Raw genomic sequence first — 20,712 nt, 5'->3', positions numbered from 1 at the left:
TTTTCTTGTAATTTGAGGTTCTTAGGTTATTCTTAGTTATATTGACAAAAGTCTGACTTGTACATTGACATGCATGTGGACCAATACGAGTTTTAAAGATGCCAAACAAATACGTAAAAGACAAACAATAACCAAAGTTAACGTATCCTGAAAAAGTTAATTTATTCCATTTTGTAGAAAGTCCTTGAAAGCGCCTACAGAACTTGAAATGATCTCAAGGGCAGCAACGTGATGGAAGTTCTCTGAAGAGTTCATATGAGGAGAAATTCCCTGAGGCAACAAGTTTGAATAATGAACCGAAGGCTGCCGCTTTGTACACGGTTAATACTTGTGAGGATTTGTGGATTCAACTCCGTCACAGTTTGAGATGAGTGACAAAAGTGTATGAGCTCCTGTACTCCCTAAAAAACATGCCGGAGCATGTTGCAGGTCAGCTGTACTTTTACTTTTGGTAGAAACTGTCAAAACAGTGATGAGTGATAGCTTTGCAGCAAAATATGTCTTATTAGGGAGGGTTTTCTTAATCTTACCATATGTATACGCGAAAGGGGAGGAAAAGTGCGCTCTAATCTTCGGTTCCAGCAACACATTTAATCAAACGTCTTTGACCAAACTGTCAGCCAATTCTGCTGAATGCTTAGTCATAGCCACAAGGTCTTACACATGTCTTCTATGTAATCATGTAAAGACTTTCTGATCCAGTGTTTGACAAAGTGAATCAAGTACAAGAGTATTTGTCTTCTGGACATTTTCTTAATCTTGAAGTGTGAAGTATTGGATGATTTTACTTTAAGCACTCTAAAGAACTCACAGTGACTTTTGCCACATACAAGAAAGCTAGAAAATGCCAAAATAACCTGTATTTTATAAGCACATGTATAACTAGCTAGTTGTGATCACTACTTAAAACTTTATGTTGAAATTAAAGCAAGATAAGAAGTAAGAGGGTAAGGAGATCCCTCATTTGTTGTATTTCAGAGAGTTGACAAGATAGTAGGTTTTAGGTTGTAGCTAACGGGTAGCAGGCCAAAATAAATCCACTTTCAAACGCATCTAAAGCTCATTAACTAACATGTTTTATTTTATTTGCTCAATCACAACAAAACCCTAGGTGTAAAAAAAATGTTTAGGCTAGAGAATGTAACATTGTGGTGTTACAACAACAGGCTAAGACTAGACTTGAGAACCGCTCTCAGGCTTTATACTAAGCTAAGCTAACTGACACCTGGTTGTGACTCATATTTAATGTGTGAGATTTACAGCATTGACATATGGTACTTTCAAAATCATGTATATTATATTAATACATGTTGATTGACAAATGATTTAAGTAGGTTCTTCCAAGTTCTGCATTTAATCATATTAAAACAAGAGCCATTTTCCTCTGACGTGTTAGAGTGGGAAGTTTATGCAGTCATAAAGTTGTTCTGCAGTGTTCCAGGTTTGCAAATAATAAACATAAAGGATTTCATAAATTGATTGGATTGATCAGGAACTAAAGAATACAAAGGGAAGTGAAAAATCAGGCCTTATTTCATAATAAAATAACATATTTGATTACTAGACAGCTAGCCACAACAGCTAATGTTACCATTCAACTGATTCGAAGCAAATATAATAAACATTACCGTTAGCTAGGGATTCAGGAATTTCCAATCATATAATGTGAAACACAACCAAACAGAATTGTTAGCTAGGAAGTGGTTGAATGCTAGCGTTAGCTATTGGTTATCAAATGTTTTTTGGGGGGGATTTCCCAACGGATTTTCACTACCCTGTCTCTTCAGTTGCTGATTATTTGGTAAGCAGTGAAAGCGTATGAATATGGATAACTGCGACTTCTTGCAGTAATCGTAATTCTCTAAGCTTTCTTTTTTCAAACCAACAAAAATTATCTACTTTAACTTTAAGAGAGCAGAATTGAAACTAGATACATTCGGATGGATGGTTTTCAAAGTTTTATATTTCAATACTCAGTATTCATTCCTATATATACACACATCAAATCAGGTTTATCTGAGGGAGCTGTTTAACTGAAACAAATTGATACATAATCGTTTCTCTGATAGTTCATACAAAAGACAGCAGACGACCATGTTAACTTTGCACTTGACTGCAACTTTTATTTTTTTGCAAATACACTAGAAATGTTTACAAAAGCACTGTAGAAACATTTGTGCAGTGTAAATTATCAAAACTAAAAATGGATATTACTTTGAATTCATTTTGCACCTAACATGACAAGCAGGATTGTCATTTTCAGCAGCAAAACAAATAAAGAGGAAACGTCTGTTAGTGACTTCAGAACATTGAAACAGGGAGATGTGGTTGTTACACCAAAGAGCAAAATGAAGGGGGAAAAAAATAAAATAAAGGATGGTATGGCACTAGTGCTCATCCCTGAAGGAGGGCTTCATTCATCTAGATAGGTTACACAGCATCAATGCTTTTCTTTACTGTCATCAAGATAATCAGCCTTCCAGTAAAAATCACTCCAGTTTGATAGAAACGGTGCATTTCATCCACAAACACAATTTAACTCACACAAGTTCTCATACTCTTCCAACACAACAATCTCAAACCATTCATGAACACTCTTTACAGACATTTTACAGGGCTCCGACAGCTCCCAGTGCAAATACTGGACCAGCTTTTACACTTTGTCTTCTTCTCAGTTTGAAATGATCAAAATGAAATGTGCTGAATATTAAAAAAAAACAAATCACAAACAGAAAAAAGGAAATACTTCTACACAAGTGAAACTAACAAAAATGACAAATTCAGGAAAATAACATAAATATTGTGTGGCCCCTTATAAAAAACGATTTCACAAAACTCTGTATTGCTTTTTCTTACATAATACTGAGATCTGCTCACAAAGAGCATTGATTACTTTTGTTTGCATCGAGTGACATAAAAAGCAATACTCATCAAACTACCAACTTTTGAAATGTTTCATGCCTTGGTGTAAAAAGGCACATACACACGCATTTCTGTTCACGCTCACACAACACTGCTGCAAATACTTAACGTAATTGGTGGCACGGTTAAAAAAAAAAAAAAAGTAGGCGGTGGTTCTCTGGCACAGCCGTTATCTCAGAGGAGAGTAAACATGGTGCTGGGGCAGATCTATGTGGGTTATCTTTGGTCAAGCAGGGACGAGCCAATGGGATTGATAGATCGGGACTCAAAGGTCGGAGTAGTAGAAGTCAGACAGCGATGGCTCAGGTGTGTGTTTGAACAGACATTATACACACACACACGACTCTGGGGATTAAGGTCTCTCAGGTTCAAGTTTAAAAAGGTGGATAATGATGGACTACAAGTTTGCACAAGGCGGTGGCTGCTTGCAGGTGGAATAAAAAGGCCTTTAGTGAATTGATTTAAAGGAATACTTTCAAAAGAAACTCCACCACAGTGTTAATAATCCCAGAATCACTGCCTTCTGACACCAATCTGAGGTGGTGCTAAAGTGGCTCGCCCTTCTTGTGCACCTCCAGCGATCTGTTAAAGTTGACTTATCCTACAGTAAACCCCAACAATGCATGCGATATGGTCAGATGGTCTGCTCACAGAGGAATGAGTGGTTAAAGTGTGATAACTAACTGCTAAGTCCAATAAATGGCAGCAAGCTTTGGGCTTTGTATCCTTGTGCTCAGGTGTCAAAAAAACAAGTTGGCAGCACAGAAAGCCTTCAAGATTTAAGACTCTGTGGATCAACCTGAAGCGGAGCACATTATGGTTAATAATACAAGTCCGTAGGTTATGGCATTTTGTTTTTTAGCAGCAATAACAAATACAAAAGTATATCAAAAAGAAGACACTCCATGTGCTGAAAAGCAAGTAACACAGAGGCGTGGATGTGTTGATGTTTCACAACAGCATCCTTCATTACCAATACTAGTGAGGACAAACCACTGAAATGTACTAAACATACGGACCACCTGCTTTGAAAAGACAAGGACAAAAACATTAAGAAAAAAAACAAATAAAAATACACAGGGCACAATTTCCAGGCAAAGTGCAGGGAATTCTCCATGTTGACAGTTTTATGGCCTTAAATTCACTTCCCATTGAGATTACTATTGTTTTTTTTGTTGTTTTTTTTTACATGTGTGGCGGACAGAAAGAAGAAACACAAAATGAAACATAAGACAAACAGTGATTCAAGTGCTGTGTGCTGCGATTTTTCTGCTTTTGCCTGAATGCCTACAGCTCCTTGGCAAACTGAATGACTGCACAGCGGCGAGTGGTGCACACAAGGCTCCCTCAAAACCCAATGATTCCACTTTTTTAAATAGTCACGGCACTTGACAGTGTCTTTTGAGCTGTAAACAGCTATAAAATAATAGGACAAAGAAAAATTGGTAGCCTTGTGTGAGGACTGGTTTTAACAATCCCAATTGTGCTTTCTCTAATAGGTAACAGTGTAGACGTGCAGGAGCGGTCGACACCAGAGCAACGTTAGTGTCTTTCAGCACACCTAGAAGGACTGTCTGCTGGATTTTGGTCAGAGGTATCTCAACATTTCCCCTTTACATATGTACAATAATGACAGAAGAGATTTTCCAGCTTATTTGAACTATGCCTGAACATAAAGAACACGCTGAACTGTTGTAAGGCAGAAAGCAGGTTCAAGTCTCCCTTGTAAGTTCTTGTGGGTGTTTTTCTTTTTTTTCCTTTTTGTTTTGAAAGTGTGACAAAGCCTACAAAAAGGTGCAGCTTTAACCTTTCACAGCTAACCTAGTCATCACCTTAACTAGTGGCGACTTGGAAATGCTGCCGAGGTCGCCGATTATTTCCATTTTTAACTTGTGTTCTGGGAAAACAGGTAAAGCTGACCAAAACATGGACAGAAGGGGGCATTCAATATCACAAGTATTCCAGGTGTCACAGTACGCTGTGCCTGCATTGAGAACAGAACAGTTGTCCATCAAAACAGGACAGTGAAGTGTTCGATACAGGTGCACACACACTTTCACTAACTGATACTGGAAGTGCCTGGTGTGTGCGTGTGTGAGGGGGGTGCACTCATTCTTCTTCGGAAAAAAAGGCAAAACTTCTTTAAATAGTTTGGCTTTAAGAAGAGGATATGCTGAGATGAAAACATTTTATCCTTTGAGCCAGGAGCTCAGAGTTTTGTCCCAATAAAGGATTCACTTTTACGGGGGGCTTTTTAAAATCTGTTGGCTTCAAGTTTACTCCTCACGCAACACTTCTGGAGGACGAGGAGCAGGAATACGGTAACAACACCCACTGTTGTTCAGGTGAAAACACTTTTAGTTCATGCATCCGCGCACATCACAGCATTTACGCTGCTACCATGTTCCCTCAGAAGAATTATGGAAAAAAAGGCTTGTCCCGGCCGAGCCCACCCAGAGTCTCTTCAATCTTTAGGGGCCGACCAGGACGGAAAAGGTGTGTAAGTAAGTGTGGGTTGTGTTGTAGTACGGCAGGCAGTGAGGGCCATGCTCAGCAGGTAGAGAAGAGGAGGACAGACAGTCATAAGAGGGCTCAGTGAGGGGAGCAATGTCTTTGTTGACTAAACATTTACTGTGGGCATGTGTCCCACCCCTTCCCCTATCCTCTCCCACCCGGCCCCACCCGCAGAAATGAGCCCACCGTGTATCCAAACCCCCCACCCCTGGTAATGTAACACCCATGTGCTGCTCCCCCAGCCCCCTTCCTGAGCTCCACACTCTGGGAGGAGGGTCCTCTATCAACACTTCTGGGCCTCCACTGGAGACATGGCGATGTATGAGCCGTTCCTCATCGGCTGGTTGGCGGGCGTTTCTGACGGCTCATCAGGTTTGTCGCTGACCTGAGTGTAGGCCGTGTCGTCTTTCACCGTCTGCACGGGAAGAGTCGAGAGGACAAAAAGTGTTAGTACAAACTAATGAAGTGGCGAGACATTAAAATATTATTGTATATTGAATGTGACATTCAAATGGAGTAAATGTTTTGTCTGAAATGTTCACAGTAAACCACAGCGATCTAAATATTCACCAGTTAACAACAACAACAACAACAACAACAACCACCACAGAAAGTATAACTTAAATTAAAAAGGAACAATGTGAGGCGAGAACTCAAAAGGGAATATGATGTCCCATAAAGATAATTAAAAATGATAATAACCAGAGATGATGGATAACAAATTAAAAAGGAGAATAGCAAACAAGGCAAAAATTAAGACTTACAGTAAAAGAATGAAAAGCTTCAGTAAAATCAATACGTTTTACTTCGCTCTAAAACAGAAAAGGAAAAAAGGGGGGGTTACAGAAAATTAAAATTAGAACATGGTTAATACAACAATTTTCACATTGCAATTAAGCATGTTTCAAACATTTTCTGAATGCTATGCTAAAGATCTAAACTTGAATACATTTGAGTATTAAAGGAATAGTTTTACATTTTGGGAAATGCGCTTCATCGTTTTCTCGCAGAGAGAATGATGAGAAGATCTTTCTACTATTATTTATCCATATACACCACCATATGGCAGATTTAGTACAATACGTCTTTTTGTGCATTCCTCTGTCCTGCACCTAGTATTTATTGCATTTGGATGCCTCTCATGTCTGTACGATAATTGTTAAGTTACAGCTGCCAACCGATTAGCTTAACGTTGCATAACGGCTGGAAAAAGTCAGCAAAGTCCAAAATGCAAGCACCTGTTAGGCTCACTGCTTAACATGATATACGTTTTCTGTTTTATCTGTATAAAACCAAAGACCAAGAACTAATTTCTAGGCTGGTATTTGATTTCTTTTAACCTTTGGACAGAGCCTTGCTGGCCATTTCCCCTAGCCTTCAAGCTAAGCTAACCTTTATCTAGCTTCAGCTTTATAGTTAGCAAAAAAAACCAATGGGAGGTGTATGAATGTCTCATCTAAATTCTGAGCAAAAAAAGGCAAATATTTCCCGAAATATTGAACTGTTCCTTTCACATGCTACAGGCAACTCTTCATACAGTGAACAACCTGAACTAGGATAATCTGAGGCTCTCTAGTTGTGTAGGATCGGAGGTCAATAATCCTGCACTGCTGGAGATAAGAGGCTAACATGTGCTGTGCGTCGTACTCGGGACTATTATAGTTCAATGCACTTTGCGACTCAGCTTGTTGCTACACTGACCCAAAGGGAACTAGAAATGCTTTCTTCCCTAACAAAGATTCATCGACTCATCAAAAGATTCATCGACTCATCAAAAGATGAGCCGACCGTTAGAAAACATTCAAAAAAGGGAAAACACACAAACAACATTTGATCCAGAATTACGGAAACTTCTCATGCTGGCTTTTCTGTACAGGGAACATGCAATGTGTTAGTGAACATGCACAAAGGTTTTTTATGTTAGTTAACCTGCAGCAGCTCAGGAAAATGTTAATCATGCAAAAACCCTCAAACATTTAGTGTGACACATTACTACCATCTATGTATTAACAGTCTAGCTCTGGTTTACTCTGTGAAGCTCGTGTAAGTGGTAGCACACACGTTTCAAACCGCTAACTGTGTGGATTAATACTACAGTTAAGTCCACAGCACCAGGGGCGGTTCATACCTTCTTCTGGCGGTTTCGGCAGAACAAGACGACGAGCACCAGCAGCAGGATAATGCCCATGCCCACGATGAGCAGAGGGAAGTTTGACACAAGAGTGACGATGAGGAGCATTGTCCTCATCTGGGATGCCGACTCATCATCAATGGTCGCCGTCTGTGGAGGCCACAGAGAGAGAGAGGTGAGTATTGATCTGTGGTTCACTTACGGTCATGACAACCAGTTCGGCTCAGGTTGCGCTGGACGAGACCCTCACCTCGTTGACGAACATGATGGGGAAAATGGTCTCGTTGATGAATTTGGTTTTGCTGCAGAGGGAGAGAGAGAGAGAGAGGGAGGGAGGTCAGGGAGGACATCTGGCTCAACATGTTGCTGAAATTAGGACAGTGTGATAACAGAAAATTGGGTTAGAGTTGAGACAAGTTTGACTTACGGGAAGCCTGGGATTCTCTTCAGGATGATATTGAGCTGAGCTCTCTTGCAGGCACGAATGGGAACTCCTGTGGTCTGAAATAAAACACCAGAGAGGTTTCGATGAATCCTATTGCAGGTCAGAAACTCTCTTTCCCCTGATTCTCACATGTTCTAGGAAAACTGTGTGTTTTTAATATCAAATGACAAGTGGATACGCGTCTTACTCCTCCCTACCATTTTTTAAATTCACATCCCCCTTTTTACTCTTCAGTTGTAACACAATGTTTAGTACAGTGACAGCTAAGATCAATAGAAGCCACTGCGTTAAGCACAGGTGATAAAATGTACATTTTATATAGCATTTTTCTTTAATAATGTAAGCTGAAAACAAAAGAACCAGGAATGAAAAAACAAACAAACAGAGCTTTGGCTATTTACCAAATCTACTGTTCTCATTTAGATAAGAACAGCCATAAACCCACAGATCAAAGTTTAGCTCACATGGGCCTAGTCTGACAGGACAATAAACATACTAGACGTACCGGTTGCAGGTCGAGGTACGTCTCGTGCTCTTCCTTGTTAGGGCTGAGCCCTTCAACGGCATTGATGTACTTCGGGTCCGCTTGATAAAAGTGGGGGAACGACACCACGATTGGAGCGCCTACAAGGGAAACAAGAGTGATAAACATGAGTCAGTTATTGTTCATATCCTGAGATGACTCCTACACAGAAAGGGTTGGAGAAACTTTAAAGAAGAAACGTGAGATAAGATAAGAAGAAGTATGTTGTACTTTGAAGAGATAAGAGTACATATACAGGTTAATCTATAGCTGATATAGTGCAGCAGATAAAACGCTAAAGAACATGTGTTTCATGTTGTACTGAGTCTAAATAATGATAAGCTGACACAGTAAAGACGATGCACAATTTTTGAAACTTACATTAAACCCTCAGTAAAGCTACAATCTATGTATATTAAAATAAGATTTACATTATCTGTACAAAATAAGAGCTTTAAAAAATTTCAAACCAAAACTGTTATCAAAAATAAGTCAATTTAATATTTGACCTACAGAACAATAGAACAAATCAGGGTGTGTCATCAACTCTATTTTATATTTTTTTTATTGTAGCATGAACTGTGAAGTCTAAATAAACTTGCTTTACATGGCTAGGGCTGTAGCTTAAATGATAGTCCCCAAACACACCATACCATCAGACTGTCAGATTTGATTAACTATTTCAATTTTTCACATTTTCTGTTGACTAACTGTACAATTATACTTTTTAAATGTATATTTCCAAAAATAAAAAGGTCCAAAATCTCCTATCCACACTGAGAAATGCTCAAACCCATATTTACATAGTACCTTGTGGCCTAAAAAAAGCCTTAGAAATACTGCTGCTATTGCTAAAACCTTCACAAAAGGCTCATCGGCAATATTATAGGTCTCTTTTTTACTAAGCTCTAACTGTGGAAGTTTTAAGTCACAGTTTGCAGCAGCTTTGAACATATTTGAATAATTTTGCTTGTGGCTAAAGCTCACTCTGAGTCAGGGGGTTCCAGAATGACACCACCCGGCACGTGACAGCAGGGCTTGGTTTTGATTGGCTCTCATTGGAGCATCACATAAATTCAGCCAATCAGACGTGTTTGCCTCATATGAGTCAGAGGGGCTGATGCGGACAGCCAATAAGGTTATAGCAGAGGAAGAACAGCATAAACCTTTCATAAAATAATTAAATACATTTTCCTGGCATTTTTACGAGGCGTTTTCTTTTACTTAGACTGCATATGTTGGGACTAAAGTACAAAAAATACGTTTAATTTAAAAAGGAATCTAAATAAACTGAATGTATTCTAAACAAACAGCAAGGTCCTGAGGTTACAGTAGCATATCGTTCATTGATACTACACGGTCTGTCTTCCTGTGACAAACCCAGTGCAGATAGCCTTATCAGAGCAATCACACTCCACTCAATGACCGCCATAAAACACTCCAGCAGCCTCCACACACAGCCAGCACAGTTAATCATTAAACTGTGCATTGAGTAAAAATCTGGCATGCTCAAACAGTGGGAATGTCAGATATCAGGCAGGGGACGCGTTGTCTGTTAGAAAGGACATTTTTTGAGGGGTAAAATTGGGGAGAGGTAGGGGGGAAACTGTGTCAGGGGGGCAGTTTGGAGTCAAAGAGAAGCGGGTTGTGTTGGGTAATTGGGTCAGGCTGTAATAGGAGGGGGGGTCCCTTACCTTCTCGACAAACGCTGACTTTAAGCACCCCGGTGCCGAGACAGTCTCCAGCTGGGACGCAGAAGCCCTCGTTAGTAGGGTTGTCTTTGGGGCTCATGAGGACGTCACTGGGGGGTGCGAAGCGGTACGCCTGGATGCCTTTCACCTCCACGTCTTCCACATATGCAAGATGGATAGACCTATGAAAGAAAACAAGCTCAGTGACTACTTTAGGGAATCATAAAGTCAGAATTAAGTTGTAAGAAGTCTAAATAAAAAGCAGAAGAATATGAGTATCTTTTTAGGAAGTTAGCAGTTAGGAAGGGATATCAAATATTTACTTTTATAGTAATAATTCCCTCAAGCCTCCCAACTGTGTCCAAGTCACGTTCTTGACTTTCCCACATGTGTTTTGACTTAACGACAGTCTTATCAGGAGCTGTATTACCACAAACTCAGGTCCTTATCAGTGGATTTGTAAGCGCGTTGGGAATGACTCAGCTGACAATTTCCTAATTTGAATCTCACTGGAAATTCTGGTCCTCGCCCTGCCGGGATGCGTTGACTGTAAACAAAAGGTAAAACCACACAAGCAGCACGTGTATACCTGCAGAGATCCGCAGCGAAGATGTACAGCAGCTCGTTCCTGTTGATGAGAGGGTGGAAAACTGCACCGTCTGTACCGTTGATCATGTTGCTCTGATTGGAGGACCACCATGACATCTCCCTGTGGATTAAGGAAATAAAAAGGATTGGATTATGGTTTTGCTTTTAAAAATCTGTCTAGTTGGGATGCCTTGTCACAATTTTAGATATCTTTGAGTTGTTAGCATTAAGGTTTTAACTTCCAAAAGTCTGCTGACATCCTAAAAGAAAGTCGCATTTTTGACCGACAGTCAGTCTCAACAAGTTTAGGACCAAGCAAAGCTTCAAAACCTCACATTTAAGAAGCTGAAAATAACAAATGTTTGCCATTTTTGATCTGCATTTTAATACAAGTAAGATCATAAATGCAGGGCTTGTACTTGTAGTGGAGTATATCTTGTTATATTAGTATTTTTCCTTCAAGTAAAGGGTCTGAATCCATCTTCCACTACTGGATTCAACCTACACACGTCGATTACATTCAAAGTACAAAGTCACAGTGGGTGTCCTAACATTGATTCTGCAACCTTGTTCCACCTAAAAACCAGGGAGCAAAGGCCCTCTGGACTTTACATTACACGTTGTGTAACGAGGTAAATGTGGACATCATGACAGGTAGGAAGTGGAAGCTGTGTGCTGACAAGTGTTTCCCCATCACCGAGGAAAACAGGAAAAAGGGCTCATTTCTCACAGACACTTGAAGCTGTCTGATATCTGCCTGAGTCTTTACCTCAGGCCGTTCCATGTGTCGATTTTTCCATAATCCAAGTAGTTCTCCTCGCCCGTGTGGAAGACAAACTCTCCTTCATGGGTGCCATTTTTCTGTGAAGAAAAACACGGACGAGTTCAGACGGAGCCGCTGTGACGGACAACCGTGCAGGATGCAGCAGTGAGTCCGAGGGCAGTGTTTGTGTTTGAGGATCATGGAAATGTGAAAGAAATACTGCTTTGTGCTTGTTATTTTCATGCATGAAAAACGTTTTAAACAAAACCTCTGTGGTCGATTTGTGGTCGTTTTGACATATCAGAAAAAACTGCACTGATATTTGAGGGTGTTCTTTACATCTAGGACGGCAATTACGATACATTTGAGTGTCTATTACTCTGCCAAATATTGTCTACAATACTTGTTTAATCATTTTCTCTATTAAATTTCATAGAATAGTGTAAAATGCCTATTGTCCTTTTTTTCTTCACGATTATGTTTTTAAATTGCTTGTTTTGCTGACTAACAGCCCAAATCCAACAAGTATTCAATATTATATCATGTCTAACATTAAAAACATCCAGCTCTCACATTTTAGAGGCTCGGCACAACTGGACAATTTGGCTGACTGGAAAAAGAATCAAATTGTTACTTTCCTCCTGATTAACTTATCGACTAAAAGCTCTATTTATAAACCAAAAATGCTGCTCTCAGGATCACAAGGCTCCTGTTGTCACTGCCTACGCCTAGTTGCAAACGTTGCTCTATAAACAGGAAGTACATGCATCTTGCGTCAGCATGTGGCAAATCTCACTTCTCTTGCGTGATGTTATCGCAGACTCAGGTCTGTTGTTTAGTAACCCTTAACAACAAACACGCGAGAGCTTTCTTGGGGTTTTTGCACTGAAGTAACTTCAAGTTGACTTTTGGAAATTGATTTCAGGAACAGCATATCGAGGTGGAGTTTTCTTGTCCTATAGCTCACCTTCCACATCAGCCCGAAAAATTCGTCCACCTCCGGCTTCATGGAGTGGACCTTTGAGAGGAGAGGGTCCTTGAAGCCCCACAGGACCTCGTGGACAGTGCGGGTCATGAAGATCTCGATGCCCAGGCTGTTCATGTACAGGGAAACAAAGGTACGCAGGAGGAAGGAGTAGGAGTTCAGCTCGTTCATCACCGCCTGCAGAAGAAGACAATGGAGAGATTGGTTCCCATCACACACACAAATCAATTCCTGCTGGCAAATGTCTTTTTTTGTGTCATTTAGGTTCACTTGTCAGCTTGTTTGTCTTGGCCTGTACATGGCTTTGTTGTGACATTTTTATATCTTGAACATACAGAGAAGACAATAGTCTGGAGAGTGTTTGGGGAATAATAATGTGTGGGAGAGAAAATAAAAAACACACATGCCAATCATATGACACAGCTCAAACTGAAGGGACGTGATTAACTGGCAGCTGTAGGTCATAATAACACACATTATCTTGAACAGACGCCATGTCTTACCACAAACGGGATGTTCACAGTCCTGAGGATGTCAACCTCAGGATCACCAGCTGACTTCTCAGGCACAAAGACAAAAGTTTTGGGGTTCACAGCGTAAACCTTGGTGCCGTTCTCCAGGAAAGTTATGTTTTCCCGCGGCCTGTATTCCCTGTTGTGGAAAAGGGACAGCCAGTTAGTGCAGATATCTTTTTGTTTTGATTTCACACTGCACTTACAAAACGCTACACGATGTCGTTCCTTAAACAATACTTTTAACAACATGGCTACATGACAAACACTTTCCTTTGCCACTCACAGCTGCAGTTCTACTGCTCGAGTCAAACCTACCTGTAAGTGTAGGGTCCAATCTGTTTAACAGCTGCCTTCCCGCCGGCCAAAAACACCTCTGGATTAGTTACATTGAAGAAGTAATACTCCATATATACAGGTGGAGGTGGATTCTTCCAGCCCTCAAACATTTGGCTCTTCTCTGTCAAAGTTATTTCCTATTAAGAAAAGAGAAAAAATTTAATTCAGATTGAGAAAACGGCAGATTATTAGAGAGTTTTTAAAGCTGTAGCTGAACTTGTTTCTCGTATTTCACACTTTGGATGTTTTATTCAAATTAGGATACTTTCAAAGCTCTTCGCTGATGTGAATGAGGGCCATCTGAGAGCACACATGGCACTTTTCTGCAAGGAGCTGGTGCTGGGCCAGGACCCCAAAAAACCCAGAGGGAGGCAGAGAGAAGTCCTTCAAAGCTGTAAAAACAGTCAGAACAGGCAGAAAATCTTCTGCACCCTGTCTCTGACCTCAGCAAGCCCGGACAGGACAGCTACTAGTCAGCCCACACAACTCAGAAATGTGTTGCAATATTAAGACACAGCACCTCTGCAGCATTAGCCATCAAACTACAGGTTTTGTCTACACTACGCTAAGGAAGCCAAAGCAGCCACAGAAAGTAGATGATAGTTGAGGTTTCCCTGTAATCAAGTGGAGAAAAACAAGCCTTATACTGAAGTCAGTGCTAAGTAACCATGTGTGATGTAAGCCTGGCTGCCACATGTCTGAACATGAGCCACGCTAACCTTTAACCAGACCATTGAACTGTACGAGAAACTGATTTTCTGAAGGTGTTTGTGAACCAGGAAAATATACAAGCTCTTTCCATTCTTGAAAGCGTATTTTTTAACATCATGAAAGGAGAAATGACCCACTTCCCTTGTCTTTTTCATGTTGAGTTCCTGAAACCCTCTCTGTCCCCAGAGTATAGTGAGGTGCACTTTAGAGGGGCTATACATTGTCTACTGCAATGACTTGCCGTTGAGAAAATATAGCTAAGGGTGTGGCTGCCACTTCCTGTTTTGGCAACAAAAGCCGACCTTCAAACATGTTTTGCTCTATAGAAATGTTCGCCATTTTTTCCCCCAGATAGTCTTCCTTTGCTTTTTTACAAAAATCTTAGATCCAAGAGGGGTCAAACAAAACAACTACTATGATACTTTTACTGCATAAAATAAGAGGAGAACTAACCTAAGATTCAAACAGTGCAGCTAAAGAAGCTAAATTGACTGATTTGAGTTTGAATTATGCTGTTTTCCCTTAAATTATTAATTTATCTATGACTTTTATTAACAATGAATATGTTTCTAAACTAATCTCTTTATTATTTAATCTGTAAAATGCCCCAAAATACAAAAAAATGCTCCTCACACAATATTTTTGGGTTTGTCAGGCAACTAGCCGAAACCCTTCAGTTTACAATGATCTTAAAAGAAAAGCAGCAAATACAATGTAGAAGATATATAAGATAAGGTATATAAGAAATTTGTTAATCAATTTTCATGAATGAAAATATGCATTAAATGACTAATAGTTGCAGCTCTGGAAGAGTTTTTAGTGGATTTTGATATATGATTTTTTTTTTAACTGATACCAATTTTAGAGGGGGGAAAAAATCCAAAGATTACTGATATGGCTGCCAATACAGTAAATTTGGAGCTGGATTGAAATAAGAGCTTTTTTACATGGATTGTGAAGCAATTTTGCAATGAAATGACAACTCAAAAGATACTTACAAAGGTGCTTTTATAACAAAAAATTGATGGTATGACAGGGAGGAAGATAAATAAGCTTATCAATACGGATGAAACGTGATGGCCCCATACCGGCCCGATAATGTCAGACTCCCATGTTGTTTAGCATCTTTTTGAACATGTAGTATCATTACCAAGTCTTTTTCTCATCTCTGATAAATACTAGTGATGCCCAGTCTCTGATTCAACTCTACTGAATAAACAGGTTGACGTTAGAGCGGTTTATCTACCAGAATGAAGAGATGGAGAAGAGAGACTTCTTGAAGTGTTTAAAACGAGGGATTCTCCTGAGTCCTGTTCATTCTGTCACTTAATTAAGATCTGTAGTGAAACCAGGTAACGCAACAGAAGTGTGTGACCGTCATGAGCAGTCAGTGCACTATAGGACTTTTTCAAACCAGCAGAAGTGACCCAATTTGTTCCCCCTTTAATACACAAAATGCAAACTGAGTCACTTTGGAAACTGGCTTCATACAGACCAACAAAATCCCTGTGTTTGCGAACCTTGATCAAAGGTCTGTGGAAAGGCCTTCATGGAAGTTACATGATCATTTATCTCCCACAAAACCTTGGTCTATCACAAAGTGAAGGACAAAGTGGAGCAGTTAGTGTGTGTGTAATCAAAATACAGTGTTTTTCATTTGCTCATGGAAAAAGCTGGAGGGGTTTCGAAGGACTAGGAAACCAAACAACTGGGGCAATGTGCGCTGTGCCTTAGCCAAACAACTTCAGGCACAGCTTAGGTGTGTTGGGACAAGATCCTGCTTTGATCCTCATTCGTGGACAACAGTAACAAGAAAATAATTTACGAGTTTTAATAAGTGCCTTCTGTGTTGAAGAATCTGCACGTCAATGTCACATTTATAGGAAAAATAGACTGCTGAACCAGTGCAGCCTCGCACTCGAAGGCTTTAAGCTCAGTCAGTCATAATGCCTTGAAAAGGGCCGAGAGGAGTGGCAACGTGTGGGTGTTTGTCTTTAGTCAGGTTTCCTTGTCTGAGCAGAACAACTTGGGATAGGCCGAGGCTGGAACAACAACAAAGCCCTGCGACTTTGCTCCCAGGCTCAAAATCATGCCCTCCAGGCCGAGAACTTTGTCAAATTCCTCACGTGACTTTAACGCTGCCTCCCTCCGCACCCAGCTCACTAGACATTCAGAGTCTGTGTCCTGCAGGCAGCTTAGACTCGTCCCAAAACAAACCAGGCTACATCATTATCAGAGAGCTGCATTCAAACATCAGATTAGGTAGATTTTTTGGAGTGGGTTCAGCTTGTCTGTGCCCGCCTAATTCAACGGGAGGACTGTGGCGGAAGAGGATTAGCTATGCTGTCATTTCATGTAATCGCCGGCCACATCAGAATTATGTCCCCTGTTGGTGAACTTTGGCTAAGTCTTTTAATTTGGATCCCCTGGGATGCTGCGTGATTCAGATTGAGACACAAATGAGACCCAGACCTAAATTTAACTCCAGGAGGGGGAAACCGTGTCAGCCAGGAAGCTGTTTGCCAGTCCCCTACTTGGACAAATAGCGTGTTTAGCAGCTCTTGACTTTTTTTTCTTCTTCATCTTCTTAAGACGTGCGTGTGTGTGTGTGTGTCTGGGGCAACTTTGTGATGAAGCAGAGTACAGATAATGAGTTGCACAGAGCATCCAAAACAGTGATTCATGTCAGTGGGAGGAATGTGAGGTATTTTAAAGGGAAGAGGGCAGTGGTGGGAGTGCGGGGTGGGGATAGGGTGTCAGCTGCCAACTCCCCCACCCCACCGGGCCACCACCCTGTCACCCCTACATACCTTAAACTACATTACAAGCAGAAATGTATAATTCAGCTTGACTCACCACTAATGGTCCACCAGAATATAGCTGTGTCACTGCATTAGTCAGCTAGTTGAACTCAGGGTCAAAAGATGGACTGTTTTACGAAGAGTCAACATATAAACTAAAGTAACTTACTTGTACTGTTTTCAAGACAGGGGAAAAAGCTGACCACGTCTTGATTGATTTAAAAGCAGTGACGACATAAAATTGAGCAGTAATGCTGTTATTATAAAAATAAATAAGAGTGACAGATTTCTGTACATGCAGCCTGCAAACAGATGCATTTTCAGGTCCTCCACCCAACATTTTCTTAAGATTTAGCCCTTGAAATACATTGTAGACAACAATTAATCTGCTTTTTAAGACATATCAATCAAATAAATGCACACTTGTGTGGTTTATTTAAGTTTTATACTTGATTTTATGAGGACTGGATGGCTATCACTCATCCTCCTCTCACCACACGGTGCAAAACTTGACATATATCTACCACTGGAAGTCAGGGACTGTCCACTCTCCCAGACTCCCTTCCCCCATAGCTCAAGACCTGGCTGAACACCTCCCCCCTACCCACCGAGTCCCTGCTGGCTGAGATTTCTACTATTACTACCGGTAACACTGCTCAGAATACTAAACACAACCAGAAGTCAGTGTGTATCGTGCCTGCAACAGAAATGTGTCACCAGGTCATGCGCACAGAGCTGAACAGATTATCAAAAGGCTTCAGTATCATCAGCAGGGAGAGGAAACATATCATGCACTATCCCTATTTCCACCATAATCCCTTTAATTCAATAACTAAATCATGCAAATTCGTCATATTTTAATCTATAATCACTACAGATCTATAGAGGAATGTTAACAGGATGCCAAAGGAGATAAATGTGCTATAAAATGGGTTAAGGTCATGTTAAACTCACCTCTGAGTCACACAATTATGTTTCCCCCTTGCAAGACTTTTAGGGGATTTCTATCTACAGCGAAGCGCTTGTTAGGTCTTTGTGTAATGTTCAAAGTACACACGCTTGTCATTAATGGAAGCTTGAACAAGACCCACCGAAGCTGCACAGGCATGTAATGGGACTTACACGCTGCACAACCTCGGATCATGCGGATTCATGAAGGGAAAGGCTTTGGCTTCATCACGTTGAGCTGTAGATGCAGAATGCAGTAAAAAACACAATAAAGTACACTGTACAACTAGGACAAATGACACACACTGGAACATCTTGTGACCCTGCACAGTCAAAAAGATGCTGAATGCGGTGATTGACCACTGCAGGTGATTTAACGCTTAAACCGCTCAGGTGTGACAGATGGAGGGGAAAGTGGGTGAAATCATTGTTTTGACGATAAGAGGGTATAACTCACCTTTTTTAGCCGGCTGTGAATCACTGTTTGGAAGACTTGAGCCACGACCAGGGCGATCCCCACAATCAGGAGGTGAGCGCACACGATCCCGGTGGCGTAAATGGCACAGGATCTCCGAGTCATGATACCGGGCGGATGCGTGTCCTCTCGGGGCTGATAAAACTTCACTGAAGTTGACGATAACCTCTCTCCAACAAAGAATTTACACTAAAGATGTAGCGATGTGTAGGTGTGAAATCCGGCGTCTCCTTGCAGCAGCTGGGGGTTTAAACTTCTCTCTTCACCGCCCTGGAGTGCTCTCCCCGGCGAGGCTTTGTGGTGCAAAACAAACAACGAGTATCAAAAAATGTTGGCACTTTTCAGCGGAGATCCAAAGGTCACACCTAAAGAGTCGGAGCAGTGACTGGGCTGCTCGGAGGCGGTGGTGAAATGAAACAGCAGCTTTCAGCACATCGGGGACGTAGAAGAGCTGAGTCCACCTCCTCCTCTTGCTCTACGCATTAATGGACTCGGTCAGGCGAAAAGCGGCGTTTTGGGGAGGCTGCATGGGCGGTGGGTGTGTGTAAAAAGAAAAGGCAGGGATGAAGCTTTGCTTAGGTGGCTGATGTCACTGTTTAAAACAACAATATGGTCCATCTTAAACATTATTGGTTTACACATATATTTCCCATTTTTAAAGCTCCTTTGTGCACTATTCTTTTTACTTTTCTGTAAGTAAATAACCTGATTTTGAGTTTTTACACCTATTCTTTAATGCTGTGATCATATTTGAAGCAACCTTATTAGTATTAGTTTGCAATATAACATACGAGACAGCCAGGATTATGAATGAATTAGCGCCAGCGTGCTCATATACGTGCACGCGCCCGTGGTAGTATTGCACCTGGCTACTTTCTAATGAGCTTATCTGGAGTGTGGTGGTGCACGTGCTCAGGAAAATGATTTAAAATGCCACTTAAACAATAAACCAGTAAAGTCAAATCATCTGCTAAACATTGACTGAACACACAGTCAGTAACTAGTGCAGAAGCCGGAGATCCGTTACCTTTTATAAGAATTCCGCTATCTCGCCTCATCGAGTCTCCTTAAATAAGCGCAGCGTGCACATGAATAATGCATCATTCAAGCGACCAACAACCGTTGACGCGCGCCTGATGTCGAGCTCTGATTGGCTGCTGCCATCCCGGACCACCGTCTCGAGACCACCCCCTCAGCGCGCTGATTGGTCAGAGCCTGGTGAGTGCGATGTTGAATTTGATCGACTGATTTCGGGGCGGGGCTCCTATAAAGGGCGAACGGACGGCATGATGCTCTGCTCTGACATAAAGTGGATGTTCTGTGGCGGACGCGGAGCCCACTCAAACCATAGAGTATGTAGTTGTGGAAAACAGAGAAAAAGTAGATGATTGATGGTCTGCATTATGGTCATCACGAGGAGAGGACCATTAAATATTGACACACATAAATGTGAGCACTTTAGTCCTCATCATGAAGGGAAAAATGACACTGCAGAAAAACAAGACATCATAAATATCACCGTGACAGTTAACAAAACCGAATTTAACCTTGAAAGAAGGTGTTAGACTACATTAAACACCTACATTGACCTTTTTAAAATAAGATTTTGCAAATAAAATGCATGTTTTTAACTACACAAAAGTACATTTCAGTGGTTTATACACTTTTATGTTAGACTTATGCAAGTCTACAAACAAACAGGATGTTGCTGCAACTACAGATCAGATGTGACATTTCTTGTTGGAAAGTGTCAGAGCTCAATTAAAAGCAGGGATGGCTGATTGTGTCTATTTGCTCCTGGTCTGTAAATATTGAGCATCTGCCAGCCAAATCCCATTCAATATTTGCAGTTCTTTATATCTTCCTTAGTATTATTGCTGAAAAGCTCAATTATCCGACAGTAACATTTCACTGAAGGACATAAGAATACATTTTATGTCAAAGTTTAAACAATGTTTTGTAAGACGTTTTTTTATAGGTGCTCTTCTCTCTGTTTTGAAGTAGGTAGTGCATGGTTGGAAAAGGATGAGGTCACGCACTTAAGCAACAGTTGAATTACAAAACTGATGTTGGGATGTTTGCTAGTTTTGTCAGACTGCTGTCAATCACATCAGATCAAACCACACCCACACAGCGCTGAAAAAGAATTCAACTATTGATAAATATGAGCTAAGGGTATTTATTTCTGAACTTTAATTTGGTTTCTTGCTTTTTATATAGGCCAATATTTATGTTTATGCCAAGTTTCCAGGAGCTTTAAACTACAGTGGTATTAGCAAAGCAATTATATAGGTCTGAATAGAAAATAAAAGCTGCATTCTGCATTCAAAGTCTTTCTTTGATGATTTTACCTGCAAAATGTCA

The 20,712-nt window shown here is 40.8% G+C and overlaps 1 protein-coding gene across 2 annotated transcripts; it reads right to left on the bottom strand.

The window, feature by feature from the left end:
• Window positions 1-5,688: 5,688 nt before the first annotated feature.
• On the bottom strand, window positions 5,689-18,813 carry scarb2a (scavenger receptor class B, member 2a). Of its 2 annotated transcripts, XM_069682974.1 has the most exons (13): window positions 18,331-18,813; window positions 13,393-13,550; window positions 13,066-13,213; window positions 12,545-12,739; window positions 11,584-11,675; window positions 10,816-10,935; window positions 10,230-10,408; window positions 8,518-8,636; window positions 7,995-8,068; window positions 7,818-7,869; window positions 7,565-7,717; window positions 6,201-6,248; window positions 5,689-5,851 (listed from the first exon to the last, which is right to left on the bottom strand). In XM_069682974.1, the coding sequence occupies exons 1-13, from the start codon at window positions 18,451-18,453 to the stop codon at window positions 5,720-5,722; spliced, it is 1,593 nt and encodes a 530-aa protein (XP_069539075.1). In that variant the 5' UTR covers window positions 18,454-18,813; the 3' UTR covers window positions 5,689-5,719. The 2 variants fall into 2 exon arrangements, with proteins under 2 accessions (XP_069539075.1, XP_069539076.1); XM_069682975.1 differs by lacking the exon at window positions 6,201-6,248.
• Window positions 18,814-20,712: the final 1,899 nt, after the last annotated feature.

The sequence above is a fragment of the Semicossyphus pulcher genome, unplaced genomic scaffold (assembly GCF_022749685.1).
Source record: "Semicossyphus pulcher isolate SPU_LCO1_2020_fin unplaced genomic scaffold, fSemPul1.0.p SCAF_6, whole genome shotgun sequence".
NCBI classification, from domain to species: Eukaryota; Metazoa; Chordata; class Actinopteri; order Labriformes; family Labridae; genus Semicossyphus; species Semicossyphus pulcher.
The sequence above is the reverse complement of the archived record's forward strand: the minus strand, read 5'-3'. Positions and strand labels throughout refer to the sequence as shown.

Excerpts from the sequence above, each read along its gene's own strand:
- scarb2a (XM_069682974.1), bottom strand. The coding sequence starts at position 18,453 with ATGACTCGGAGATCCTGTGCCATTTACGCCACCGGGATCGTGTGCGCT. Across the intron at positions 11,676-12,544 it reads TTTTCGGGCTGATGTGGAAG|AAAAATGGCACCCATGAAGG; the intron begins GTGAGCTATAGG and ends TTTTCTTCACAG. Across the intron at positions 8,069-8,517 it reads CGTACCTCGACCTGCAACCG|ACCACAGGAGTTCCCATTCG; the intron begins GTACGTCTAGTA and ends GTTTTATTTCAG.